This window comes from Fukomys damarensis, unplaced genomic scaffold (genome assembly GCF_012274545.1).
Source record: "Fukomys damarensis isolate Sample0158 unplaced genomic scaffold, DMR_v1.0_HiC HiC_scaffold_17, whole genome shotgun sequence".
Taxonomy (NCBI): domain Eukaryota; kingdom Metazoa; phylum Chordata; class Mammalia; order Rodentia; family Bathyergidae; genus Fukomys; species Fukomys damarensis.
In genome coordinates, this window is record NW_022900929.1 from 11785672 (window position 1) to 11809814 (window position 24143).

The 24143-nt window shown below is 34.5% G+C and overlaps 1 protein-coding gene across 1 annotated transcript in view; it reads left to right on the plus strand.

Moving 5' to 3' along the window:
• Positions 1-24143, plus strand: part of Cdk13 (cyclin dependent kinase 13) — a gene marked incomplete at its 5' end in the record, with an annotated part of 100149 nt that overhangs the window by 22327 nt on the left and 53679 nt on the right. The window contains 3 exons of the mRNA XM_010610870.2: positions 6764-6934; positions 9300-9439; positions 11295-11465. Coding sequence (XP_010609172.1) covers positions 6764-6934; positions 9300-9439; positions 11295-11465 — 482 coding nt within the window. The remainder of the gene's footprint in view (positions 1-6763; positions 6935-9299; positions 9440-11294; positions 11466-24143) is intronic.

Below are 24143 nucleotides of genomic sequence, written 5' to 3' on the forward strand. Positions count from 1 at the left end.
TTTTTTTTTTTTTTTTTTTTTTTGTAGTCTTTTAGTTGCTTTGAGACAGGTTCTCACTGTCTCAAGCTGGATTTGAATTTTCTGCATGGTGTGGCCTACACTCAAACTTGTGACTCTCCTACCTCAACAGGCATGTGTTACCGTGCCTGGTTAGATCTAGTATTTTGTTCTTTTGTTTTATTTGTTTTTGACCCAAGGTCTCCTCTTGTAGTGCATGCTGCCCTGAACTCACAGTCACTCCTTGCCTCAGTCTTCCAGAATGATGAGATTATAGGCATGTACTACCACACTGGGCAAGTGCTTTGTTTCTGAAAAGGATTGGTTTTGGTAAAAGAGAAATTGTAGGTTTTAATCCTCCCACCCATGTGACCCTGCTTTTGTTGTTGTTGCTGTTGTTCATGTACCTTAAAGTAATGATCATGGTAATTTCATATTTAAAAGTTCCTTTTCTGTTACCAGCACAAAATAACCAACACCTACAACATAAAGGGAATGGGTTTATTTTGGCTCACAGTTTGTAGAGAATTTAGCCCAGGGTTGGGTTGGCTGTAAGGTAGAATTGGCAGTAGAAGGGCATGGTGGAGGAAAGCTGCTCACCTCCTCAAGATAGCAGGAAAAGGAAGGACAGAGGGAGAGGGGAAGGTGGGGGACAGTCAGGGGAGGGGAGGGGGAGGGAGAGAGAGAGAGAGAGGGAGGGAGGGAGGGAGAGAGAGAGAGATTTGTTTAAAACACAAGAGACTTTTGGGATGTAGTTTACATCTAAACCCTAACAGACACTTGTATACTTTTTTTTTTCTTTGTGGTGGTAGTACTACTGGGGATTGAACCCAGGACTGTGACACTGAGCCATATCCCCAGCATTTTTGTTTTGTTTTGTTTTTTTGATGAGAAGGTCTTGCTAAATTACCCAAGCTGGTCACAAACTTGGGATCTCCACACTTCAAGAATGCTGGGATTACAGGTGCACACCACTGTGTGCCCAGTTTTGTATACTGTTATTTTGTGCTGAATAACTATTGATTGAAACTGGTTTGCAAACTATTCCTCATTCTTTTCTCCTATACTTTAGGGAACCCAAACATGAAAGATATTTTTGTTTACTTGGTATTCACTTTAAGTTTGAAAATCACTCTAAAGATTAATGGTCTGGATAATCTTGTTAGCCATATCTTAAGGAAAACTACTCATCTTTGCTTCCTTTAAGCATGCCTCTACCCACTCTTAACTGTAACTGTTGTGTCCCAAAATAAATTAGCAAAGAGTTGTGTATTTTCTATGTGACCTCTTGATTTGCAAATCTCGATTCCACTACTTGTTACACTTTTTTGTTTATATTGCGGCATTTTAAACAATTCTAATAAAATCAGTATCTGTATTACTTCCATCTAGATTTAGCAAGTATGTTAACATTTTTCTCAATATGTTTGCACCACTCTCTCCCCCTCTGCCTCCCTCTATATTAAGAGAGTAGGAGAAGGATGTATGTGGGCATACACTTTTTTGCTGTACTACTGTATTTGAAAATGAGAAGTAGCCATCATGATACATTATTCTGCAGTATCTCAGTTATCATCCAAGATTAAGGTCAATTTCCAATTTAATCATGGTACTATTAATGTAGACAATTAAGAGTTGCATAGCATCATCTCCTGTCTGTCCATATTTACGTTTGTCCAGTGCTCCTCTTACCATAACTTTTTGAAGAATCTAGGTCAGTAGTGTAATACAGTGTCACACTTCTGGATTTATCTGGAAGTTTCTTCTTGGTGACGTTGAGCTCGTTCTTCTCTGACCCTTTCATTTCCTATAAACTGGAAATTAATTGGGCTTTGATCAGATCAAGAGTAGGTTTTTGGTTTGATTATTTAGGATTACTTAGGATTATTTTATGTGTGTAATGCTATCATTACAGGAGGAACAAAATGTTACATTGCTTTATTTTAGTAACAGTGATGCAATTACTTGGTTAATGTGATGACTGACTTTAAGATCTGCTGATATATAAGGTATACTTTTCCTTTTGCAAATAGAAGTAAACTATAGTTTAATACTTTAGTAGTGTGTGAATATCCTTTTCCCCAACAATAGGTCTCCTAATGGTTTAGCACCCATTAATAATAATTATCTTAATCATTTGTTATAGTAGGGGCTACAAATAGTAATTTTTCTAATTCTATCATTCTTTTAACCCTGCCTGTTAATAAAGCCAATATAAATAGGAGCTTTTTCCGTGGCCCATTCAGTCATTTCAGTCTTGTGGAGTTTTATTCTGTTAACTTTTCTTTCCCCTCTCCTCCCCTCCCCTCCCCATCATGTATCTGTGATGGAATTTGGGTCCTTGCGCTTGCAAGGCAGGTGGTGGAACCACTGAGCTAAATCCCCGGCCCTTAACTTTTCTTTTTGATGCTCAAATTTTTGGGGTGAAATTTGGCCTGTGTCATTTCCTTTAAATTGATTCCTTTATCCTTTGATATAATGTTACTTGTTTCTACTGGTTCTGTGCTTCTCAGGCTTGCTTTGAATTCTGTTTTTCTCCCAGAGTTGCCGTCTGTTTCCTGAAAAATCGTAAGATATATTAATTGGTTTTATGGGATTTTTTTAAACAATTAGGATCATATTATGCATCATGTTTCTTGGCTTGCTTTTTTCCATTTAATGTGTTGATCTTTCTGTATCCTACTTCTAGAAATGGATGCATCATTCTTTCTAATATTAATTGATACTTCTGTTCATAATTTCTATAAACTATTCTTCTATTAGTACTTGATATTAGTAATTTTGTAGGTCAGGTTCATGTCAAAGTATTATATATACGTTTAAAAATTTGATAAAAACTGCCAAATTGTTTCTCAAAGACTGTGTACCAATTTATATACTCAAATGTACTTAAACAGCACTAAATATTGTCAATTTTGAATTTTTAACAGTCTTTATATAATAGCTGAAATGTTTTCATTGTTAATGATTGTTGTGTTTAATATAATTGCTTATTAGGTGTTTTTATGTTAGGGATCTAGAACTTTGCCTTTTGGAGTCTTTTTTCTTTGAAACTTGTTTTTGGTTGTGTGGGTATTTTTCATTTTTATGTAGTCAAACCTGTCACTCTTTTCTTTAAAACTTCTTTGTTTTTAAAGTTAAAAATATTAACTCAGATGTTTTCACATAGTTTCTCTTTGGATTGTTGTGTGAAGAGGGAAGTAGTAGTTACGGTTCTCCTCTGTGTACAGCTCCCCCTCCAGTACTGTCTGTTTAATCTCACTTGGAATACCATGTGTAAACATTCTTAAATGTCTTGTGTTTCTCTGCATTTTTTCTCTGTTGACATATTTTCTTTGCCACAACCTTACAGTTACCCTACGGTTTTAATACTCTTTTTTTCCCCCAGTTGTGACAAAATTTCACATTTATTAAAGGTTAGGAAAAAACCAGAGTGATAGGTAAACAGGTTTCTTCAGAGTGAGTTTTGGGCCAAGTGAAAAGGGAGGAAAAAATAAAAATACATTCTACAGCATAGGGTGGGGTATCATGAAAAGGCATGATAGCCTGTTTTAATATCTTCAGGTGCATGGTATATTGGCCCTCAAACTCAGATTTCTATTATAAGGACACACAGGTAATATATATATGAAGGAGTTGGAATAAATGAATGATTAATGAATAGACCTGGTATAGAACTTCAATTTTAATGTTGCTGTACAGTAATGTGGGCCTACTGTTGTAGTTTCCTTTTTAGAAGAAGAGTGGAATTTGAATGTTTATGTAAATCTTATTTAAAAGTAATGACAACTTACAGGTTATTACAAAGCATTATATTGACTGAATAATGCATATTTGGCTTTTTGTAGTCCTGATTTTTTTTTTTTTTTTTTTTTGCACTGGAGATCAAACTCAGGACCTTGCACTTGCGAGGCAGGTGTGGTGCACACACTGAGGTAAATCCCTGGCCCTCTTATTGATCTTTTAAAATAGGTTGACCATTTTATTTCACAGGATTAGTCCTGCGTTTTCCGAAAGTTTCTTGACAATTCTTCTGTCTTTATTTCTAAACAAACTTTATAATTAGTCAGCTTAAGTTACAATAAAAAAATGTAACTTTTTTTGAGGGCTCGATAAAATGGAATAATTTGGAGACAGCTTTGCAGTATCATTGTTTCCATACAAAAACAGTTTCTTTCCATTTGTTCAGATCTAGTTTTACATTCTTCAAAGCTTTAATTTTTTTTTTATCTTGTTCTTTACATTTCTCTTTTATTTTCTTTTTTTGAGTCAGAGTCTCACTGTGTAGTTGAGACTGACCTGGAACTCACTATGTAGCCCAGGCTGGTCGTGAACTCACAGTGATCCTCCTGCCTCAGCTTCCTGAGTGCTGGGATTACAGGCATGCGCCACCACGCCCGGTTTATACATTTCTTCTTAAGGCATTTTATTTCTCTTTTGGAAACTTTAAAAAATCATTTTTTAATTTGTTATTGAAAGTATTTAATAAAACATAGTTTTTGGTTATATAATCTTATTCTTAGAAAGTAATATTTCATAATATTTGTAATAATATATTTTAACAGAAGTACCCTTTTAAATTAAAAAATTAAAAGTGAAACAAACTTTTTATCACCTCTCCATGTAGATTTGAATCTTTACATGTGAACTTTTAACTGAAGCCTAATTACAAGTTAGAAGCTTTAGTTTCCTTAATTAATTTTTGTGGTATTGGGGATTGGATCCAGGGCTTAAACACTGAGCTTCATCCCCAGCCTTTTTAACTTTTTTTGTAACAAGGTCTCAAAGTTGATAACTTTGTTCATGATGGGCTCAAACTTGTGGTTCTCTTGCCTTGTAGCACTGTACCCAGCTAAATAGCTTATTTCAAATTGACATACTTTAAAAGCTTCCTTCCCTCCCTCCTGCCCTACCTCCCTTTCTTTCTTTCTTCCTTCCTTCCTTCCTTCCTTCCTTCCTTCCTTCCTTCCTTCCTTCCTTCCTTTAGGATTGAACTCAAGACCTTTTGCTTGAGAGGCAGGCTAAATCCCAGGCCCAGCTAGCATAATTTTAGACTGTGTTCCAGTGGTAACTTTGTAGAAAGAGCCCTTTACTGTGTTTCAAATGTTATTTAGGTACCATACCAGTCTGAGATCTTTGCATAGTGCTTAATCTTACTGCTTACCTGACTCTCTCTTCCAAAAATGTAAGGTCCTATCTGAAAGGAGCAGTAGAGTAATGTATTTATTTATTGTTGTTAAATTTTCCAGTCTTATACGATACGTACCAAATAGAAGTCCACAATTTTTTTGAATGGAGAGACAGTAAAACTGAGAAGTGGGCTGAGTCACATACTATGGCAAAAACTAAGATTACAAACCAGTTTATTTTCAAGTATTTTTCCCTCCTAGCCTGCTAGAGAGTAACAGGGCTATGAAGAAAAGGTATGCTTTTGGTCTGAATATTGGTAAGTAGTTTTTAATCAGTTGGTATTAAAGAATCCATTTGTTTTACAGGAGTAATATTGTTTAACATGATTAGAAGTGATGACTAAATTAAATTGATAACATCTTTACTAAATTGTAACCACTGCAGTGTCGTCTCAAAATGGTTTCATCAAACACTCAGAACTGCTATGAAAATATATAAAGCTCACATTATCATTGTAAGATTCTCTTTCAACATGTCATTATTAGACATATCATTATTCAATAACAATTTTTGTGGTATTTGGGAAATTCATTGAATTAGCAAGTGAAGATATAATCCCTCCCCCATTTGAATTGGGTCTTGCACATGTTATCACTGAGCTACATACCCAATCCTTTTTTAGTTTTTGAGACAGGGGTTTCACTCTGTTGTGGAGGCTGAGCTTGAACTTGTGATCCTTCTCTCTGAGTCTTCTGAGTAATTGGGATTACAGGGGTGTGCCACTTCAAATCACAGCTCTGTGTACATTAATACAAAGGATAGAACTAAAGATGAAATTACTTCTCTAGAAGTAATTCCGGTAAATTGCCACCTTAAAAAATTAGAAGAATTGTCTAATGTAGAAAAATTAATTAACCTTAAAAAGAATTGAAGCTGAATTAGTTGCTGTTTATAGTTATTTAAATGGGCAAGGTAAGTAATAGCAAGTTATTAATTTCATGTGGCTTTATTTGATTTCTTACAGGAAGACGTCTTTTGCCTCTCCAGTGATTTTACAAAGCTGAATTTTGCTACAAGGAATGATTAGTTGATTTTTCAATTTTAATTTATAGTTTTGACATTAAGACTATTATTTTGAAGAATATTTTTTAGAAGTTTTATATTACAGAAAAGTTACAAAGATAATAGTCTTTCTTTTTCTTGTACCCTCTTACCTTATTATTAGTATCCTTCCTTAGTGTGGTACATTGTTAAAATTAATAAATCAATATTGATACATTGAGGCCCACATTTTATATAGTTTCTTTAGTTTTTAACTAATTGTGCCATATTTTTTTAACCTCTAAATTTTGTATTTTTTAGTGTTTGATTTTGACTAGAAAGTAAAGAAATGGGGCTGGGGAATTAGCTCAGTGGTTCCTCCACCTGCCTTGCAAGCACAAGGACCTAAGTTTGAGCTCCGGTACCAAAAAAAAAAAGAAAGTGAAGAAACTGAGATTAGTGTCTTTCAATAAGGAATAGTACAGAATATACATGGCCCTTGTATACTACTGAAATGTGAAACTGCCACATATTTATTCCTCACCCAAATTTTGGGTTCTGTTGTGTAACTTGTTTTGTTTGTTTCGTTTTTAAGCTTAAGAGGAAATATTTCTGTAAAAGCAGTTAAAAAAGAAGTAGAAAAGAAACTCCGATGTCTACTTGCTGATTTACCACTGCCCCCTGAACTACCAGGAGGAGATGATCTTTCCAAGAGTCCAGAGGAAAAGAAAACTGCAACGCAGTTGCATAGTAAACGGAGACCTAAGTATGTGCTTGCTTTCTATCTGCTCTTAAATTCTCCAGAAATGATTCATTTTAAATGAAAGATATATTTATTCTCTCGACATATATATATATGAATAAATTTTTAGTTTTGGAAACATTTTTCCTAATTGCTTATCAAAAATGACTAATAAAATCGAATTAAATTTTTCTCATGGTTTGTAATGTATTAATTCCTTGGGGTATTTTATATGTTAAAGTTAATTCCTGTCATTTAGACAGCTAAATAACACAGAAACACTGACATTGGACAAGGCAGAAGTTGGTATTCATTGAGTTTAAACAAAATTAGAAATGAGCAAGCAGCTGTTGTTTTCCTTTGGTTGTAGCTGCATTTCTTTCCATAACTGAATTCATTCTTCGTTTTGCAAGAGACAGAGTGGACGACCATTTGAAATCTGTATTCTAAATTAGTTTCACGCTAAGTGTACAGATAGAATTTTTTCCCCTGAAACCTGCTCGTTAGTTAAGGGGATGGAACACCTTTTTAAACTTGTACTTAACCAAAGGAAAGCAAGAATAAAGACTTTTTGAGTTACTTTTTGAGTTTTTTTATTTTTAAAATTGCTATTCAGGTAGTGCCTAATTAGTATGAGGTCATTTTCTTTTAAGAGGAGAAAAAAGAAAAATTTTAAAGTAATCTTTCATGAGTACTGTAACTGTAGATTTTTTGTTTTACTTGAAATTTTGGGATCTCTAATACCGTATTTCCTCAAAAAAAAAAAAAAGACTGGGTCTTACGTTCATTTTTCTCTACAAGAAGTAGTGGGGCTTATTTTCAGGGAATGTCTTATTCGTGTAAAGTATTCATATACACAAATATATATTCATATGCCGAAGTCTACATTTATTCAAATAGTCATGTTATCTTCTGGAACATTGTCACAACTCTCCAAACCCTAATTCTGGCCTGAATTTCTTTCTTTTTTGTTTCTGTTTTTTGAGGTAAGGTCTTGATGTGTAGTTCAGGCTGACTTTGAACTCACTTTGTAGCCCAGTCTGGTCTTGAACTTGATCCTGCTCCCTTAGCCTCCTGAGTGTTGCAATTTCAAGTGTGTGCACACAGGCCTGGCTTGGCCTGAATTTCGTGAATCTCCATTTCCTTTAGAACCATTCTTCAGGAGGCCCCAGTCTCGTATTTAGCAACAGAGCTCTCTCCTTAAATGAGAGCTTATTGTCCATGAGGCCTGCTCATACTACATAGGCACACAGCTATCAGTGACTTCTTCACCCAAGTCATGACTTCTTGCAGGCTGGGCTTCACAAAGGTTCCATTAAATCAAATATTGAAGACTTATGAGACCAGAGTGGCGACAAAAATGATGACACTTTTAAGAATGAACCACACAAAAGTGACAAAAAAGTTGCAGGCAACAAAATTGGAAAATATTTATTTCACATGAGAGCATTACATATATGTTACAGCACATGACGTGTTGAATTATGAAGATTTGTATTAGACACAACAGCATCCGTTGTTACCGAGTATGTACATTATTTGTGAGTTGTGCCTGTGCTGTGTTCATTAGGCAGTGTCTCAAGTTCATCTGTTTACATAGACATTTACTTTTTGTCCATAGGCTTTCACTTGAGCATTTACAAATCATTAATTACAATTTATATTATTTAAGCATTAATGTCAGTAATTTTTTATTTAATTACATATGTATAATTTAATACATCTATCATGTATTGAGGTGATGTAATACATGCTTCCATCTAGCTGACGATCTTAAATGGAACTTAGTTTTGGGAGGAGGGCTTATGCTCTTTCCTGGCTTATTTTCCAGTTGTCTTATTTTTAGGAAATATGGTATGGAAATATTATAAAATAACATCTTTTTTATGAATGTTGTAATTTTCTAAAAGTGGAATTCTGAGAGTTATTTAATACATTTTTTACTCTCAGGCTACAATATTTTTATAGTATTATCCATTTTTAAGATAATTTCATCTAGTTATAAATCAAAATTTGTCAGTATTTTGTAAGTTTTGGTTACTGTTCATTAAGAAAGTTTGGTAATGAATGAAAAAATTCAGGCGGTTGGTTAGAGAACTTTTTTTTATAAGTATTGGGTTCATCCATTCATTGAAAAGTTGAATTTTGTTTTTGAAAGCTCTTCATAGAAATAATATTTCTCTTTTCTGGTTTGAATCCTATTCTCCAGCAGAAGAATCAGTAGAAATCATACCTTGATTTTTATGATACAATATCAAATTAGAGTAACTTAGATGGTCACAAATATGCAAGGGTAGAGGAAAATAAAAGAGGGGTAGATACTGAATTATTAAACAGTTTGCTTAATTTGCTTGATTGTATATAAAAACTTCAGAACTATATTTAATAGAATATGTGGGCCTCGCTATGGTGAAATCAAAGAAAAAGATATTGACTGGGGAAAACGCTGCGTGGATAAATTTGATATCATCGGAATTATTGGAGAAGGTACTTACGGACAAGTTTACAAGGCCAGGGATAAAGACACTGGTAAGAATGCCAAGTTCTGGGTTCTTTAGGCTTATGAAGTGTGTGTATGTACTTTGTCTTTGTTCTAATGTATAGCTTTAGAAATTTCTAAAAAAGTAAAATTCATATTTATTGTAATTTTGTGTATATGTACATAGCTTTTTTAAAAAGTGCAATTTAGTATTTGCGTTTTTTTTTTTTCCTTTTATGGTGAATAATTCTTAAAACATTGGAAATGGGACAAAAATATTTTCACTTGAATTTGTCTATTGTTCAAATTTTTTGTATTAATTGTGCACACTTGCATTTTGGTGAAATTTATTTTGTAATGTTACCCTGGAGGGGCTGGGGATTTAGCCCAGTGGCACTGTGCCTACCTTGCAAGCACAAGGTGTCCTGAGTTCGATCCCTAGTACTAAAATACATACACACACACACACACCCTGGAGGACAGAGTAATTTCTCAACACAATCAGGAACTTGAGAGAGTTTTTAAAGTTCTTGAAAGAGGAAGAAAGCAGCTGTGTCAGAAGCTATGCATTTTCCTAAATAATATATAGCACTAGTTGTGTGTGTGTGTGTGTGTGTGTGTGTGTGTGTGTGTGTTTGTTCGTTTTTTTAGATAGGGTCTCATTATGTAGTTGAGAATGACCTGGAACTCACTGAGTAGCCCAGGCTGGTCTCAAACTCACAGTGATCCTCCTGCCTCAGCCTCCTGAGTGCTGGGATTACAGGAGTGCACCACCATGCCAGACTTCTAGCACTAGTATTTAATCTTTCTTTGCTTATAATTCGTTGCTAACATAAACCAGTAGATTAAAATTGAGGCCAATTAAAGTAGAGGGGGATGACTTTTGAAGGCATTATAGTATAGAGTAACAATATTTATAATATCAGGAAAATTACATTATAACTTAAAGGCTTTTTAATATACTTTATTATAAAATGTCATAAAATGAGTAAGTTTTAATGATGGAAAGGATTTTTTTTCTGAGAATTCGTAAGAACAGCATTATTTTTCCTGAAAGAAATGTAATAGACATCTTTATTATAGAGAATTTTTTATACCAGTCCACTTGATGCTCAGCCCATGAAATCTGTGCAGATATTCCAGAGTTGAAAAAAACTCCCCAAATCTGAAACACTTCTGGTTCTAGACATTTCAGATAAGGGATTCTCATCAACCTGTATTAAGCTTTGTGTATTTTTTTTTTAAATTTAGATCTTGTCTGATAACAGTCTCACTCATATCTTAACTGGGTGTCAGTTTAATGTAGTGGGGAAAAACCAAATACTTTTGAGACAGCTAATCAGAGTTTGGACCCCTGTGGCATTACTAAATGACTGAGTAGGTAATATGTTTGAGCAGAGCATATCTTCTGTTCTGTTCAGTGATTTTATGTATGAATGTATTGGCTATATTGACCCTTCTATACTTTTAAACAAATAAATGGCAGTGTAATAGACCTAGTCTTTAGTATCTTATGTGTTTCACTAAATATATACCAATGGACACCATAAAAAAAAACCACAGTCAGGGCTGGGGATATAGCTCAGTGGCACAGCACCTGCTTGGCAAGCGTGAGGCCCTGAGTTCAATTCCTGGTACAAAAAAACCCCCACAAAAAACCAAAACAGTCCATACAGATCTACTTCATCCTTTATTAGTATAGTATTTCATGGTTTGTACAAGTATTCCATAATTTATCCAAGAGACCTCATTTATTGAACTCCAAATATTTATTTGGTATGTTGGAAACTATAATTTGTGGATGTAATTTTAAGATGTAGGAACAAAAGTTATGAATCAAAATAAATTTAATTTAGCAAATAGTAATCTGCTTCTGTCAGCTGATTTTATTCAATTTTTTAATAGGAGAAATGGTAGCCTTAAAAAAAGTACGTCTGGATAATGAAAAAGAAGGCTTTCCAATCACAGCAATTCGAGAAATTAAAATTCTCCGACAGCTTACCCACCAGAGTATTATCAATATGAAGGAAATAGTGACTGATAAAGAAGATGCTTTGGATTTTAAGAAGGACAAAGGTATGTATGCAGATGTAAACAAACATTTCTTTGTATTCACAATGTTTCCAATTTGCAAATTTTGTTAAGGATGCTGACCATTTGAGTAATTTGGGGTATATAAAATCATTGCCCCATGTTAAATAGTGTTTCTGAAGTCAGTAGAGTTGAAGAATTTATATTATTTACTGTTGTAGATTTTGTGTTAGCTAATTAAAGCATATTTTCCAGTGTTAATACATGAAGTTTCACTAGTAACATCTCCTTTTTTGAGAATTAATATATAATATTTCATCTTTTATTTTTAGTTATTAGAAAAACTTTGTAGTATTGTAAGAGTATATCCTACATTTTATGTTATAAATAGCCTAAACATCCATGGACATTTTTGGTAGGTATATATGTTCTTAAAGTGTGCAAGCGAAGAAAACCCTGAAATTGTCTTTAATAACTTTATTAATATATGGTTTGCTTTTAGCAGAAAAGCTGCAAGAGATAAGCCTGATAAGTAAGGTAGTTAAGAACATATATGATGGTTGAAAGAAATGTTCTTGTTTGTTTGTTATTGATTGATTGATTGGTATTGGGGATTTAACTCAGGTCCTTGCGCTTGCAAGGCAGGCAGCAGAACACAGCTAAATCCCTGGCCCATGTTCTTGTTTTAGAGTAAGATTTTGAGAACCAAAATTGATTCTGTATGATCTATACTTTTTAAACAGTCAATGCTTTTTTTCAAATATAAAACATTAAAGTAGGTATGTTTTAATTGAACTTGATACTTGGCCATTACACAACCATACAGTGTTACACTTCTTTTTCTTTTGTTCCAGGGATCGAACTTGGGTTCTTGCACTTGTGAGGCAGGTGGCAGAACTACTGAGCTAAGTCCCTGGCCCCAGTCTTACACTTCTGGGAAGTACAGTTTAAACATAAATGATAGGGCTGGGAATTTAGCTCAGTGAATCTGCCGCCTGCCTCGCAAGTGTGAGGATCCGAGTTTGATCCCGAGTACCAAAAAAAAAAAAAAAGAATGATATACTATACAGTTACTATTGTGTAAATTAACTTCTATTTGAAAGTGTTCTATATGCATTGTGGATATCAGAATCTTGTTAATTGATAATCATTTCTGTCAGTTTTTGTCCATAACAAAGCCCATATTTTTCAGCTTGATATTTAGTCTGATTTGTCTTTTTAACCTTTATTTTTCATGACTTATTGTGTAATAGAAATTAGTGTACTTGTTTGACTTATATTAACGTGTCTGGGATTTGAGACTCTGTTTAACAGTGTGACCTTATTAGCAAGGCTTTAGGTCTTCCTGAGACTGTTACTCTTTCATCCATAAAAGGGAAACATTCTCTTACTGCATAGTAAAAATTGAATTAAGACCTGAAACATGAAGGTGGTGTACAGTTGTTTTCCATTAAACTCATGCTCTAGTCATATTAGTAAATTTGCTTTTCCTTCAGCATGCTCTGGACCTCTTACTTCTTTGTTCTGTGAGATCATATTCCTACCTCTCTAATCCCATCATTGCCAGTTTTGATTGCTCACTAAGCTTTAGTCACTTTGGTCTTTGGGGTCCTCAGATAGGCCAGTGAACATTATGCCAATGCTTCTTTGATAGGCTTTCATTTCTTTGCCCCTAGCACTTGCATGCATGTACAGTGTTTGAAAAACTGACTTCTCACTCCCAAGTTCTTAGACTGGATGTTGTTCCATTTATTAGTGAGGCTTTACTTGATCAGTCTTCCCACTTTCTCCTGTGTATAGATGCAGTTTAAACTAACTTCCTAGAGATAATTACATTGGTTTATTACTTGTTTTTCTTATCCAGATGGGAATTAAACCTGTTTTAATTATTATTTTACCCCATGACCATAACTGTTAAATGAGTAAATTAGCTGTTTTTATATTCCTGTCTGTGACATTTTTTAAATGACTACTACTACCTCTGAAAATATAAAAGTGTCCATAGTCTTCCCTGTATTATATTTAATGTATTTTCCTTAACAGATTATATATTCCCTAAAGCCTTTGTTTTTGGCTTTTTTTGCACCCACCCTCCCTCCCTTTCCCCCTCCTTCTCTCTGCCCCCCCTTCTCCGTTCCTCTCCTTCTCTTTTCTTCCCCTTTTCTTCCCTTCCCTCCCCTCCCCTCCTTTTTTGGTTTTTTGAGAAAGAGTCTTAGTATGTAGTCCAGGCTGGTCTTCAATTCACTGTGTAGCTCAGGCTGGCCTCAAACTGGTAATGATCCTACTACCTCATCCTCCAAGTGCTGGGATTATAGGTGTGCACCACCACACATGGCAGTATTTTTCAAATCACAGATTAGCATGTGTTTACACCCCTCTTCATTTCTCTCCCAACCATAAATCTGTTTGTAGCTACATGAAACATGGTTACTCTGAAGGTTATGTTTAGGTAGTGTTAGTGACATGTATTAGAGTATGTGAAGGATCATAAAATCTGACACAGTTCTTCATTTGTTTTCATGGGAACCATGATGAGGCAGCAGTTGTGATTGCTACAGTGGAGAAGAAAACAGTTGGGGAATGTTGGTTTAGTGTTGTGGGCTAGTCTAATATAAGTGTATTAGTATTTATAAAATATAAGATAACACTGTATCTATGATAATATAAAAATTATAAACAATACAAAAATCAAGTACAAATATTAACTTGGAAGATAGAAACATTTTAATTGCTATGGTACAAGCCATTTGCTGTATAAGAAAAACAAAGTATTTTTTAAAAGGCTGGCTCTGGGGTCGGGGGTGAAGTGCTGCGGAGAATGCAGAGAAAAGGAACTATTACATTGTTGGAGAGAATATAAGTTAGTAGTCATTATGGAAAACAGAATGGACATTGCTTATATAATTGAAAATAGAGCTACCATGTGATCCAGCAATCCTGACTACTGGGTATACATCAGAAAGAAATAGTATGTATATTGAAGAGACATCTGCAGTCTCATATTTATTGTAGCACTAGTCAAAATAGCTAAGAAATAGGAACAGTTGTCTATTACCTGGTGGATAGATGAAAAAAATGTGGTATATATGCACAGCATAATACCATTCAGTCATAAAATAGGATGAAATCCTATCATTTATGATAACATGGATGGAACTGGAGTACTTCATGTTAAGTGAATTAGTCAGTCATGGAAAGATGGATACTGCTTGATCACATGCATGTTGAATCTAAGAGTTGATCTTGTAGAAGTTGACAGTAGAATAGATGGTAAACAGAGGAGAAGGATGTTTGGGGTAAAAAATTGGTGAATGGGTCCTAAGTCTGTTATTAGGAAAAATACACTCTGATCTGCTGTTGGATAGTAAGGTGACTGTAGAAAATGATGATGTATTGTATGCTTCCAAAGAGCTAAAAGGTTTTGAGTGTAGATTTTTAAAAAAAATGTTTATGGAGATAATTATGCTTATTGTGATTGAACATTAGTATATACATGTATAAAAATACCATGTATGGTGGTGCATGCCTATAATCCCATCACTAGTTTTATGTGCCAATTTTTAAAATAATTTTAAAAACAGGAGTATGTCTTCCAACAGCATGTTGAGATGGGAGAAGGTCACATGCAAATTTGCAATTTTTTAAAATACTACCACTCCCTATGTTGTGTCATGCTTTATGTCATATAAAAGATAAAACTTATGAAATAGTAGTCTACCTTTCATATATATCTGGAATTTTTTGTAAAATTCCCAGTTAAGATAATTGGGTCAGGGTTTCATAGTTTGAAATTCCTGTCCTCTCTTTTTGTATAGCACTATTAAAATTTACTACCGTTGTTTTTTTTTTTTTTTTTTTTTTTTTTTTTTTTTGCATGGGGCAGAGGAAGGGAAAGAATGCTTATGTTTAGGTTCTCTTGACTGTAAAAGTAACATTGATTTTTGTGAACATATAAAATAAAACATAAGCTAGGAAATGACCCAGATATTATCACCTTTTCTGTATTTTCCCTAGTATCTCTTTTCATATCCATGTATGATAATTTATTTCTAGAATATCTGTTTCTTTGTCTTATACATGCATGAAATGGCATATATTACATATAAGTCATGTTTTACTCCATTGTTGCATGTTTAAATTCAGGCTTTTTGCTCCAATTTCCTATATTGAAATTTTACACATGGTGATTCATACGTGAGGACTTTCTGCTAGGAAAAGCCTTAATCCATTCTGACATAGTAATTTGGTTAGAAATTCAGTAGTGAGGGCCAGGGATTTAGCTCAGTGGTACTGTTGCCTGTCTCGCAAATGCAAAGTCCCAAGTTTGATCCCCAGTACAAAAAAAGAAAAGAAAAAGAAAATGAGTAGTGAGGATAAAAGTCTTATAATGAGCAGATAACCCACAACTCCACAACAACCAGAAACAGTGGGTCCATAGGCATTGAAACTGGATTTTTTTATTCTGAAGTTTCTCATTCATAAATCTTTTTTATATGCATGTATTCCCTTAAATAGACCAGTAGGAATAGAATTACTGTATCAAAGGATTTAAACTATGAACATATATTGCAAAATTGTTTTCCAGAGACAAGGTAACATTTTTTTGCCCTCTTTATTTGTGAGGGATATGTTCCAAGCCCCATGGCAGATACTTAAACTCTGTATTTACTCTGCTTTTTCCTATATATATATGCTAATGGATTCATAGCCTGTGTACCACCACTGAACAAAGGGATTCATGTCCTGACTGAATAGACATGTTGAGATTTCATTACACTACTCATAATGATATGCAATTTGAAACTTAACATGTTGTTTATTTCTGGAATTTTCCATTTACTATATTTGAACCATGACTGTTAGTTAGAAAAGGAACTGGGGATAAGAGAGGGCTACTGTATACTCAGGATCATTGGGCAGAACACTCAAGAGCCTAGAAATAGAAGGCAATTGCCTCAACCGATGAAAGGCATCTGTAAAAAACAAAAACTAGGATGTTTATTCACTACTCTTATTTAACATTGTATTGTAGGTACTAGTCAGGACAATGAGGCAAGAAAATGAAATAAAAGGTATCTAGAATAGGAAAAAAATAAAACTATCCTGGTATGTATGACTGTGTATGTATCTGTAAGTAAATATCCACAAAGTGCATTGTAGGAAGTACATAAAATTCTATGGAATCCATAAAATGTTAGAACTAATAAATGAGTTCAGCAAGATGGCAGGATACAAGATCAATACAGTATACAAAATTTAATTGTATACACAAGAAATGAACAAAGTAAAATTAACAAAATAAACATAAAGCTTGTACCTTTAAAACTAGGAAACATCACTGAAAGAAATTAAAAAAGACCAAATAACTTGAGAGGTATTCCATGTTCATGACATATTATGCTGTCCCTAATTCCCACTTTATTTACATACGTGGCACAATCCCTGTCAGAATCACAATTGGCTTTTTTTCAGAAACTGACAAGTGGATTCTACAATTTATATGGAAATTTAGGAGAGCCAGAACAATCACAATAATTTTTAAAAATAAAAAGCAAAGTTGAGCATTTGGTTTCAAATCTTACTACAGAGCTAGTGTGGTACTGGTATTAGCATAAAGTATAGATCAGTGAAAGAATTGATAGTATAGAAATAAACCCTCACATTTATATAAAGTCTCTTGATCTTTGTGACCTTGGATTAAATAGAACCTTATTGAGTGACACCAAAAGCACAAATAAAGGAAAAACATTTCATCAAAATTAAAAACTGTCCTTAGTGTCAGTTATTAGGAAAGGAAATTATAACCCATAGACTGGAAGAAGATACTTTCAAATCACATTCTGATGAAGAACTTGTATCTAGATTTTATAAAGAGTTTTTAAAAATTAAATAATAAAAAGACCATCTGTTTAAAAAGTATGTACAGGATCTGAATTGATACTTCTCCAAAGAAGGAAATATGAAAAAGGCCAGTAATCACATGAAAAGATGGGAAATGCAAATCAGAATCATGGTGAGATACTAATTCACATTCATTAGGATGGTTATTAGAAAATAAGTATCTATGAGGGTGGGAGAAATTTAAACAGTTGGAGAAATTTACAACCACTGTGAAAAATTATGGAGGTTCCTTTAAAAATTATAAATAGATTTATGTGATCCAGAAACTCACTGCTGAGTATACATTAACAAGAAATGAAGTCAGTGTCTCAGCGATATTTGAGAACCCATGTTCACAGCAGCTTTATTGGTAGAAGTTCCAAAGTAGATGCAATCAGAGTGTCCTTGGAAGAATGGATAAGTGGAATGTGGTATCTTCATACATTGAAGTAATATTCTACAATGAAAGTGAAGGAAATTCTTACACATGGTGCTACAACATGGATGTACCTTGAGGGCATTATCCTAAATGATATAAGCTAGTCTCAGTAGGACAAATATTGATGTACAGTTCCATTAGGATAGTCAAATTCATAAAGACAAAGAGTATAATGATGTTTTCTAATGATGGAAGGAGTGGAGGAATGGAGAGTTGCTGTGTAATATATAGAGTGTTTCTGTTAAAAGATGAAAAGAGTTCTGGAGAGTTGAATGGCGGTGATTACACCATGGCATGGTATACTTAATACTGCTTGCCTGTACAATTAGAGATTGTTAATATGGAACCTTTTAAATGAAAAAAAGATAAAATGATATATAGTATAATACAACATGGATGCCAAGCATAAAAAGATACTCAGTCTGAGTACCAAGGACCAAGGGACTGCTGAATTTGGCCAACTGGTGCCTTGGGTGACCCAGGTATGGTCCCAAGGGAAGCAGCCAAGGGCTACTGGTGGGAGCGAGGACCCAGGGTGGCCTCCAAAATGCACCCAGCCTGGCTAGGTGCCACCTCATCTCTGATTCCTTCAGAGAAGCTATGCACTGGATGGGTGTGTGAAAAGGTCTCATTTTGAGACACTGGCTATGAGACAAAGTTTGTTTTAACACTATTTCGGAACACACATATCCACAGGCTGGTGCAGAAGTCATATCCCTTCCAATATCCTTATCACCTTAGATGAAGAACAGATTGGACCATCATCCACAGGATGGGAAGCTGGAAAAAGGGGGCCAGGATTCCCAGCTGGTGGTATGTTTATATTAGAGGATACCTTTTCAATGATCTGTTAACCAGGAGAATGGAAGCAAGTCCATAGACATTCCCCCAACTCAGTGTGAGTGAAGAAAATACTAATGAAAGAAGGGGAAGCAATATGAGTGTGGATGATCTGCATGGCATAATCAGATCTCACAGGTGTCTCAGGTGCGATGATGTGAACAGCAGGTGAGCGCTGAACCAAGGCCACGCCCCTGCCACAGCTCTCACAAGGGCGTGGAGATTGTGCGCTGATTTGGTGAGTTGCCACAAGCTCTGGGTCTCAGGAAATTTGACAGCCTCTGCCCTAAACAAAAGATATTTTCATCACAATGAAGGTGCAGAGTTTCACAGAACATACACAAGCAACTTCAGGAAGTTTTAGTTTTTTTATGTTTGTTTGTTTGTTTTTTAATACTGGGATTGAACCCAGCACACTCTACCACTGAACTACATGCCGAGTCCTTTTCATTCTTTATTTTGAAACTGTCTCAGTGTGATGTGGTGTGCACACCTGTAATCCCAGCACTCTGGTAGGCTGAGGCAGGAGGATTGAAAGATGGAATCCAGCTCAGGCAACATTAAAAAAAAAAAACAAAACGATATTCAGAAAAAAGTATATGATTCCATTTATATGAAATGACCAGAATAGGTAAATTTGTAGAGACAAAGTAGGTTAATTGGTTTCAGAGTCATGGTTAAGGGAGGGAGGTTTAGAAGTGAATAATTGCTCATAGTTTAAAGGATTATTGTTTTGGACGATGAAAGTGTTCTAAAAATTTTTATGTTAACGATTGCACAACTCTGAACACACTTAATCCAATTGAATTAAATGAGTGTTGATTGTGATATGTTGATTCTAGAAGATGAAGCCAGAAAGGTAGGTTGGTGACAGAAGTGATTGGCCTTAAATGCTGTGTCAAGGACCAAAATATAAAATCTTTTACTTCAAAAAGAAAAATAGTAGTGTTCATTATACATTTTAATCAATTTTCGCAGTGATTTTATTTGATCTTTGTCAGTTTGACAGCCAAGCAATGGTACCATGTTTTTGTAATTTTTAAAAATTTATGGAGATGAATGGCTTTTTTATGTCTTTGTTATTTAAGGCTACTTTTATTTCCTTGTTTTTATATTACCTATTTTTGTCCTTGACCCAGTTTTATTAGAGAGTTACTATTTTTCTTCATTGATTTCAAATATATTTATTTTATTATATTGACCAGGGATTGAACTCAGGTCAAATATATTTTGAAAAAATAGAATGTTCATCTTTTGAGTGGCTTACATTGAAAATTATCCAGGTATCTCATTTACTTGCTCTGCATATATCTTTTATGGTAGTGGTTAATAAATTTTTATTGGGCTGAATTGAGAAGGAAAATAATTTATTATTGGGAGTGTAAAGGGGGAAGAAAACTACAAGCGAGTAGAGATGTGGTAGAAAGAGGGAAGTTATCTTTGTCCAGTCAGCATTTCCTGAATTAACTGAAAAAGAAGTGTTAAGCATCTCTAATCTAAATGCTCTGAAATCAGAAACTTTGGATGCCAATGTGATATCATGACATCATAAGTAGATGTCTGCATAAGTAGAAAATTCCAAACCATGAATCTGTGTACATAAAAAATAATGTAAAATATTATATTAAACTTCAGGAGTCTCCCCCATGTATATGTATGTATGTATATACATGTATCTATACATATATGTTTAAATTAAACATAATTGACTTTTATCTTTAGACTTGGGTTTTGTCTTGGTTGCTTTTCTTGTTGCCGGGATAAAATACTTGACACAAGTTAAAGGAGGAAAGGTTTATTTTGACTCACATTTTGTAGAGGCTTCAGTTTATAGTTGGCTGGCGTCAAGGCAAGGCAGCATGGCAGACAGGAATTACAGAGAAGAAACAGTTCATGGAAAAGCAGGCAGGTGGCAGCAAGCAGCAGGCAGACAGCATTAAGCAGCTTCAGCAAACCTACCTTCCCTCTCTCTCTTTATATTCCATTTAGTCTGTGAGCCTATTGATTGGTGTCAGCCACCCCCACAACAATGCTAAACCCATTTAGTCATTCCATACCCTTTTTAATCTCACTATCACACACCCTAGATTGAGCCACCAATGAAAAGTCCCATCTATGAGTTTATGAGGCTTTATGGGGAGATCTACATATAAGTGATATTAGATGCCATCCCCAAGATGCCTCATTCTACTTCATGTTTTAAGATCCAAACAATTTTGGTCCCCGACACTTCAGATAACAGGTACTGAACATACATGTACTTTGGGGACAGGGGTTGTAAAGTAGTAGTAAAGGCAGTTTGTGCAATGGTAAAGAGTTTAAATTTTAATCCTTGCTCTTCTGTATCTTCATGTTTTCTTCTAGAAAATGGGTATAGTGATACCTAACTCACAGGTTTGTTGTGATTTTTTAATGTCCTAATAAACATGTTAATCAGTTACCCAGAATGTGACATAATGAAGTTAGCTGTAAATTTAGGTTGTGAGGGCAGAATTAAATCACTAACAAATTGATTTTTTTATTAGGCAGAGATGATAAAAGTTTGGAAAAAATCAGTTTTAGTTCTAAAATTTCATTATATGGAGAAATCATGAAAATTTCACTATGAGAAACCCAAAATCGTATTGATCTTGAAATTTTTTTTTTTAAAGCAACATCTTCTGGAAGGCTAGACACAGTAAAAGTTTGACTTTTAACAGTAAAAATTGTCAAAAAAAATGAGAAACTCAAATCACATCTGACTGTTAGTAATTTACTACACTGGAAGGAAAAAAGTGAGTCACTAGTAATCAAGCTGTAGCAGGAAGGCAGAGGAGTGAAACTCAGTAGTTGGTAACACAAGAGATCCATAGATGCAAATAGCAGGAGGTAATGTGGAAATTAGAAATGGAGAGTAGCAAGGAAACTAAGGAGCACATGCTCTGGCTTTGAAAGTAATATGACCATTATAAACTAAGATGATTCTGCAGGTAAATTCCACGTTGGGCCTAACACTGGTGGGTGAGGGATGGAAGTGGCAGAGTTCCATTTAGGGTGTGTAAACCAAAGATAGTTATATTACTATGTGGTTTTTGAGTCTCCTCCTGGGAAGCTAATAATTAACCACTCTATGTACATAGCAAAAAAAGATACGGTACAGTTAGACTGGGAAATCCTTTTATTTTTGCTACTTAGTAGGTATGTGTTAAATTCTTTACTATCTTTGAGCCTGCGTGTTACAGTAATTATTCTTTTTAGGTTATTAGGAGTCTTTTTTGGGCAAAGGATTAAACCCAGGACCTGCTCACTTAGATACATCCTCAGACCTTTTTTTAAATTTTGAGATAGGGTTTTGCTAAGTCTCTAAAACTGCCCAGGCTTGGCTCAGACTTGCTATATCTTTCTGCCTCAGCCTCCCAGAGTGCTGTGATTATACATGTGTGCAACATCTGGTTCTTTAGATTTTAAGTGAAATAGTATGTGAATTTTTTTAAACCTCTAATGGTTTATCATTCTTTATGTTTAACATTAGAGTTGACCTACATATGAGGGCGTCAGTCTTAAAGTAGCATATTACAGAAGAGGCTTTATATAATAGTTGATTCATTATACAAACCATATAAGGCTACCAGATTTTTTTCTTTAAAAGAAGTAATTTCAAAATTTTTTTCAAAATTTCAGAATTTTGTCAGAGTCTTATGTTAAGAGTTGAGGGGCCTTATGCCAGCTGTCATTTCTTTAGAAGTATACTTCTGCTGTTGAAGAGTGTTGTAATTTCTGTCTTTATGTTCCTCTAGAGCTTCATATGCTCATAGGTGGGGCTTTTGGAAGGTGATTAGGTAATTAGTTTTATAGTGGACTTGGGTCTAAGAGGCTGGACCTGGTCTAAAGGGCTAAGTCACTGGAGATGTGGCTTGGAAGGGTCTGTCCTCTTCTGGGCTCTGTCCTTCACTCTGCATCCCATTTACGATGACCCACTTACCATGACTTGACCACCTTTTCTTCTGCTATGCCCTGTACCACACCTCTCCCGCCCTACTACCACCAGATTTTGGATTAAAACTTCTTATAAGCTGTGAGCCAAAATAAACCTTTCCTTTTACGTTGTGACTGTTGGGTATTGTGTCTCACTTACAAGGAGGAAAGTAATTAAGACGGAGAAATATAAACTGTGGCATAACTGTTCTTTTAAAGAAAAAGGTATAGCCTTTTTCTACAGACAGTGGCGCATGACTTCTTAGTGCCTCATAAAAGATTTAATATAAAGAGGCACAAGAAAACAAATGTTTTTAAAAGCCCCAATATACTAAATATAATTTGAATTGTATATATTTTTTACATTACATAAACTGGTAGTGCTTTTAAAAGAATATGTCTACTGATGCTTTTTAGAATTATAAAGCCATATTTGGCTTAATTCAAACTCTGGAAATCTAGAAATATAGAGGATAAATGAGTAGAGGAGTGTATACACATATGTGTATCAGATACAAATACTAGGGCCAACAATGAAGAGACACAAATCTTATTATGCTTTTATAGTTTCTTTGCTGACTTTTTGGTGCATAACCAGCGTATGAATTATTTATACATTAATTTTTAGGAAATTGAAGGCATAATATATAATATTCATCCTGTAGTTCTATAACTTGGATATATTTTATTTTCCTAGACATTCCTTATGTTGGAGTTTTGTTTCTACTAATAGAGTTTTACCAAACATCGTGAAACATAAGTCTTTTGTGTATGTGCAGGATACAGTCCTAAAAATGGAATTGGTAGATTGAATGATACAGCTTTTTTTATGTTAATAGTTATAGCCGTATTAAGTTACAAGAAAACCCATTCCAGTTTGTATTCTAATTAATTTTTGTGTGAGTATGTAGTTTCCTGAAAAATGCATTTTGATTTCATATTTTTCTCATCCATGAAGAAAAATTAATATTCCTCCTCCATATTGAGGTTACATTTTTTAATATTTTTGCCATTTATTTTTTATTTTTTATTTTTTTGAAGCAAAACATTTATGGGTATATTTTAGATGTACATAACACTGGTCATAGAGAATTTATACCTGTACCTGATGAATCTTGGTTCTTTTTTCCCATTCCCTTTCCCTTTCTTCAACCTCAATTCCCCTTGTTATTTACAAAAGCTTTGGTTCTATTTTTCCTTGAGTCTCTTTTTTTTTCTTGTTCCTTCTTTCCTCTTCCCCTCTCTATTCCCTTTCATATTTGAATATTTTTGTCTCTTCACAGTACTTAATATATATTTTTAAAAATTTTTTTTTCAGCTTTAATTGAGTTTATTGGTACATTTTAGGGATACAGTACAGTTACATTCATTGTTGGGATCATGTACCTCTACATGACAGGTCTTGATTCTCATTTTTTCCCCTTACCCCTGCCCTCCCTTCACCCCCTCCTCCCCTCCCCATCTACAAACACTTTATTTCCACCTTTTCATTATCTCACATTATTTTCTTTTCCCTTATTACCCTTCCCCTACCCATCCCACCTTCCCTACACCTTTAGCCCCTTTCTTCCCATTTCTAAATGTCATTAATCTTATTAGGATCTTATGTA